Source organism: Stegodyphus dumicola, chromosome 4 (genome assembly GCF_044657685.1).
Source record: "Stegodyphus dumicola isolate Sdum_Otavi_A_Nest chromosome 4, ASM4465768v1".
Classification (NCBI taxonomy): domain Eukaryota; kingdom Metazoa; phylum Arthropoda; class Arachnida; order Araneae; family Eresidae; genus Stegodyphus; species Stegodyphus dumicola.
In genome coordinates, this window is record NC_140771.1 from 138,831,201 (window position 1) to 138,836,606 (window position 5,406).

The 5,406-nt window shown below is 31.9% G+C and overlaps 1 protein-coding gene across 1 annotated transcript; it reads right to left on the bottom strand.

Annotated features, from left to right (window-relative positions):
* Positions 1 to 803: 803 nt before the first annotated feature.
* On the bottom strand, positions 804 to 5,005 carry LOC118187937 (adult-specific rigid cuticular protein 12.6-like). The gene is made up of 2 exons (XM_035358238.2): positions 4,849 to 5,005; positions 804 to 1,463 (listed from the first exon to the last, which is right to left on the bottom strand). Exons 1-2 carry the CDS (start codon positions 4,855 to 4,857, stop codon positions 1,056 to 1,058), a joined length of 417 nt encoding a protein of 138 aa, XP_035214129.1. The 5' UTR covers positions 4,858 to 5,005; the 3' UTR covers positions 804 to 1,055.
* Positions 5,006 to 5,406: the final 401 nt, after the last annotated feature.

The window sequence follows — 5,406 nt, forward strand, 5'->3', positions numbered from 1 at the left end:
TGGCTTAGAATTTTATCCATATTGATTGTTATAGTTGTTAGGAAAGGAGATATAGGAAACTGTTTTTAGGGAAAGAATACAGTTTATTTAAATAGTAAGAATCATGCAAGTAAGTAATGTAAAAGATATTTTTAATTTTGTATTCACGTAATTTAAATAAATTAATAGTTTATAGCTATAGCAGTAATAGCAATAAAAATCTCTTCTTTAAATAATATAAGCATGGATGAACATAAAAAGTGGACCTTGTTAAATTTTATCACAATTAAATATGTTTAGGAATTTATAATTTTATTACCAACTGTTAAGTTTAACTGTTGTAATTAACGATATTTTCTTTTAAATTATTTAGTAGTTTTAGAATTTTTGCAGATCAGTTTTAGATTAGAATTACAGTGCACTTATTATATCAGGTTACAAGAGAAAGCTTTATTTTTATATGCATTCGCTTCAATTTTTGGCAACATTTAATATGTGAATAAAGTACCAAATCTTAAAGGAAAACATACATGGATATAGCATGCCAGATATATATTTTAAATGTGTAAAATCTGTATGTTTGAAGGCAGCCTTAGATTTCATTTTGGGTTGTGTATTTTTATTAGTTTCTGTTTCATCAATGTATAAAATCTTGAAATGAATTTGTTACATTATTGATGTCCATAATAATGAAATACGTTACGAACAGTTTTGCTTGAGTATTGCATAAATTTGGCATTGCTGATAGTATGTGTAGTAATTAAAAGATCATTCATTATTGATGCAAACAACAGAAATACCGAATTTGACATCCAGAGACGAAGTTCTCTAAAATTGCAAAATTATATTTATTGCCTATGTATTTACAATGAAGCTTTGATGCTCAACATGAACATCTGATGATCGCAAAGAAAATTTTGGCACATGTGGAAGGTAGAATCAAACTTGAATTAGAAAACATACCCGCTGCCTGTGTAAGAAACCATAAACACCCCCAAAAGCGTAATGGCTACCATGCATCGTGATCACAGTCTCTTTGTTGTGAATAAGGTTTCGTTTGAATTGTCTGGAGATATCTACCATCTAGCAGCGTATCCGGCGATTCCAGGGTGGATGCCCATGTAGACGGATGGGTAACCATAGTGCCAGGCAGGAGCTACTGGGGCAATTGGAGCTGCTGCAAGGGGAGCCTTGGGTGCGAGAGCGGCCATAGCAGCGGCGGCAGCAGCAGTTTTTCTATCTACACCGGTATCTCCAGAAGCCTTGAAACCTTCAGGTCCAGCAGTATATTGAACAGTACGCATGTCTCCATTAGCATCGATATAACTGTAACTACCAGCGACATTTCCGCCAGCACCTGATTCTACTCTGCTGTGTCCGCCAGCATCTCCGGTGGCATAACCGAAATTGTAGGCTCCGCCGTGGACGCTCATGCCCATGTTGGCAGCCATGGCAGAAGAAGCCAAAAGAAGGGTAGCAATGATCTGCAAAGAAGATTGAAGCTATTAGCGAATTTGTTTTACAAACGCATGTTCATAAAATTATCAATTATATTTAAAACAGCAGTTTTGTTAATTGCTCATTTTGGAAAGCTTACAGTTCTTGTTCTTTGGAAACTTTACGTTTCTTGCTGTTAAAAAATATTTTTTTCTAGTTACTGTGCATATACACACTTATTAAATTAATACTTTTCACTTTAAAAATATTTTGGATCTTCAATCTCCTTGCTATGCAAATGGTTTGAACATATTTCTAACTTGCATGTCTCTCCAGTATATGTTGTTTCTTCCCATAGAACATGGAAAATTTTGTGTTATCTCCTGCATTAGCTAAAATTATAATTTATACTTCAGTTATCTCGTTTGATATTGCAAAAGTAGGATTTTCTATACAAAGGTTTTAGACAAACTACAGAACAATTCACATGAATTACATGAATAAAAATAAGCTGTGAGTGTTTATAGAAGCGGTATCATTTTGGAGTAATGAAGAAAAATATACGAAACGCTTTAGCAAATTTTTGTTTTAATCCTTGAATGCTAAACGAAGTATTATTAAATATTTTATGTTTTCTGCAAACCTTACTTATCAGTTGTTACTGATTTTCGTGTCAAATTTTTATATAATCAAGAAACTTGAAACACCTTACATTTAGGTATTGGTGTTTCGTATTTGAACAAATAAACAAGTACTTATCAATCTTCAGGTTAAAGAATACATTTATCACCATTGTATTTTAATATGAAGTAACAACTGAAAATGATGTCTAAAAATTTTTCGGATTCTGGATTTAACTTTTTATTAGTCCAAAGGGGCTTTGTCACTGAAGGACTGTTGTTTTCATTTTGCGATTTTGCTTTGAATCACTATAAATGTCCGTTTAACTTTTCAAACTGTTGCACCGAATGTTAGAGTCCTGCATTATATTTAAAAAAAATTACATAATGAAAAATCTGCATAAATGTTTGTATATTTCTCGCATTGTGATAAAATAACGGTACACAGAGCCATCGAATTTTGAATGACGTAATCCTCCTACGAATATAGGCATGTGAAAGACCAAATTTGAAATTTGGAATTTGTTTTATTATCAATTTCATATTTTGTAAAACTTTAACGAATTTTTCATTAACAAACTCAAGGGTCTCAAAGCAAGCAATGGCGACACTCTACGGGGCAAAAAAAAACCTTTTTATCTCCAGCGCCGCGGAACTGTGTATCAGAAATTCTAAAGATATGCTCATTTTAAAATTATTTTGCGACATTGCTCTTGAACTAAATTTTATAGTTTAAGTGCAAAGAACATGATATTTAATAAATAAAGGTAACAAACGAAACTTTTAAAAAACGGCCTTTTGAATATGATTTAAAATCTGAAACCTTTCAGACTTTTTTTCTTTGTTTTCCTCAGTCTTATTTGATATTTTCATAACACTAAAAGAATCAAACCTTTACTAACATCTAATTTCTATAGCTTTTCTTAGAATAGGAACTGCACTGCAATTTTAAAATATAATGCTTAAGACTACTTCGTAGGTTATAATACTTTTAAAGAATGCTAAATTATAAATTCTACATTTGTATATAACGTATGCTTATATAATTATATTTATAAATATATGTGTAATGCAAAGTATTGCATTGCAAAAAGTTTCACGTTGCACTACTTACAAGTTCCTTCATACAAATGGGGGGCGTCACTTGTTCTGCTCTAAGACCAGTTTATTTCATTTATGGCACTATAAGTTGTCCATGTTAAACTGACATCATAGATTTTCTATTCCTGACAGTTTATGCGATAAAGATTATTTTAAATATAATTTTTCAATTTTAATATAATTCTTATTCAGTATTATCCTATACTTTGACTAAGTGCGTTTTGAGTACATTTTTCCAATACTGAAAATAGATATGTAATCCAAATGCAGATAATATGGATTGAATGGTGGTGAATTTTTCAATATCTAAATGAAGATAATTTACTATTGATATTCTGAAACTACTTGTTCAGCATCGTGAATTTTCTGTCTCACGGTCATTATTATGCTATTTGCAACTATATTTTTATCCTTCAGATTTATAAAGTAAAAAAGAAACTTAATGTAAAGTTATTCATATTTTTAAGCATATGAACAGACTTTTAAGTTTATAGTATTTTGTTTAAAATTACTTTTTGCAAGGAAAGATATTCAGACAAGATTAAATAAAATTGCTATTATAAGGACTGCAAATTTATATTAATAATTATTTCAAATATGAACTCTATTTGTAGAAGAAACTTCATGTTTCTAAATTAGTTCGTTGTTAGAAATTTGCAAATAACACCCAGAATTTCACGATTCTGTTCTAGTAGTCAGAAATGGAATAACTACTATCGTATTTATATAGTAACATTTTGAAATACCCGAAACTGCAAGCGAAGGAGATATTTTTTAATACTTTATAAGCCATGCAAAATATCTCTAGCTGTTATCTCTCAGTTTTAGAGTTTTCTACTAGAGAAACTTTCCAGAAGTAAAACCAAATATTAGTATGGTGTATCACAACTGTTTTTTAAATGTTCTTTTAAAATAGTCTTTTATTACATACGCATGCAGCATGTGGTTTGCTAATTATTTCTTTTATCTGTATATTAGATGATAAATTAGAAGTTACATGATTCTCTAAAGAACAGAATACGTAACGTCGGATTTAATTTCTTAACTTCTGTTTTTTCCACCTTTATATTTAAGACTCCAAAAGCAGTAAAAACTAAAATCGCGAACATAAGGAACAGACACATCTAATTAATTTGAAGGTTTATGATTGGGGGGTAGTTTTGAGCGTTTTACATTTTTTGCCACACTTTTGAAATAACACAGCAGCAAGTGAACACTATCAATTCTACCGCTTTTAGATCTTGTGCAATTCTAGTGCTCTTTTGCGATCCAATTATAATTACCACGTAATTTTAGTTAATTTTAATTTTTCGTTTAAATGGCTTTTTTCTGAAACTACTTTATTCTGAATGCGTTCTATTTATAAGTATAGGAAGCTAATGTTAACATTACAGTGCGCTTGCTAATAAGAATTTGCAGTCTCTTATTAATAGCATAATTAAAAATTTTTATATTACAGTTTCAGTGCCATTAATCTAAATCTTCTGCATGAAGTTTAAAACCGAATTCGTAGTGAGAGAAAATAATTATTTGGCTACCATAAGTTGAGCTTTCCTTCCAAAAATCGAGCGAATCTACGAATATGCAACCTCTGGTCAATTATGGAAGATGATCAGCATGAAAAATTGCTAAAGGTAACATAAAGGTAAGAATGGAAGTAAAGGCTGGAAAGGAAAAGTAAATAATTCTAATGTACTAAACTCCTACTTACGAATCTCATGGTGCTGTAGGTGCGAGAGGTCGAACCGAATGAGTTGAGTGATTCTGAAGAAGACCGCTTCCTCTATTTATACCCTTATCATCCTCGGCATCCCACTTACCATCCGACGAATCTCAAAGATGCGGAAGGAAAAACTTTCATGGCCATTAAAGCGCAGAAAATGCTAAAATCATTTTGGGTGACAAAAAAGTACGAAGGGAGGGATAATTAAAAAAAAAAAAAAAAAGTTTTGTTTTATCTTATGGATGAAGAATGAAGTTAGGCGTGGTCATCACCTATTGAGGTCAGGAAAACGCTTCGACAAGTCCATCTGGTCGACCTTAAGCAGATACGGTGGGATCTGGGTGATATAATTAGCGTCGTCCTTCCGAACGCTTCCGCCGCCCCAGGCTGCGAACTAACGGTTCGGTTTCGATTTTGTTGTCGTTGCTTCTCTGATGTAATTGGGATGTTGGCGCTGATGGGGTGAACGAAGTGGCGATCTCGTAATCTCTAGAAACCTTGGAAACTTATTTTTGTGGATTGTTTTTGTTTTCTTTTCCCTGTTCG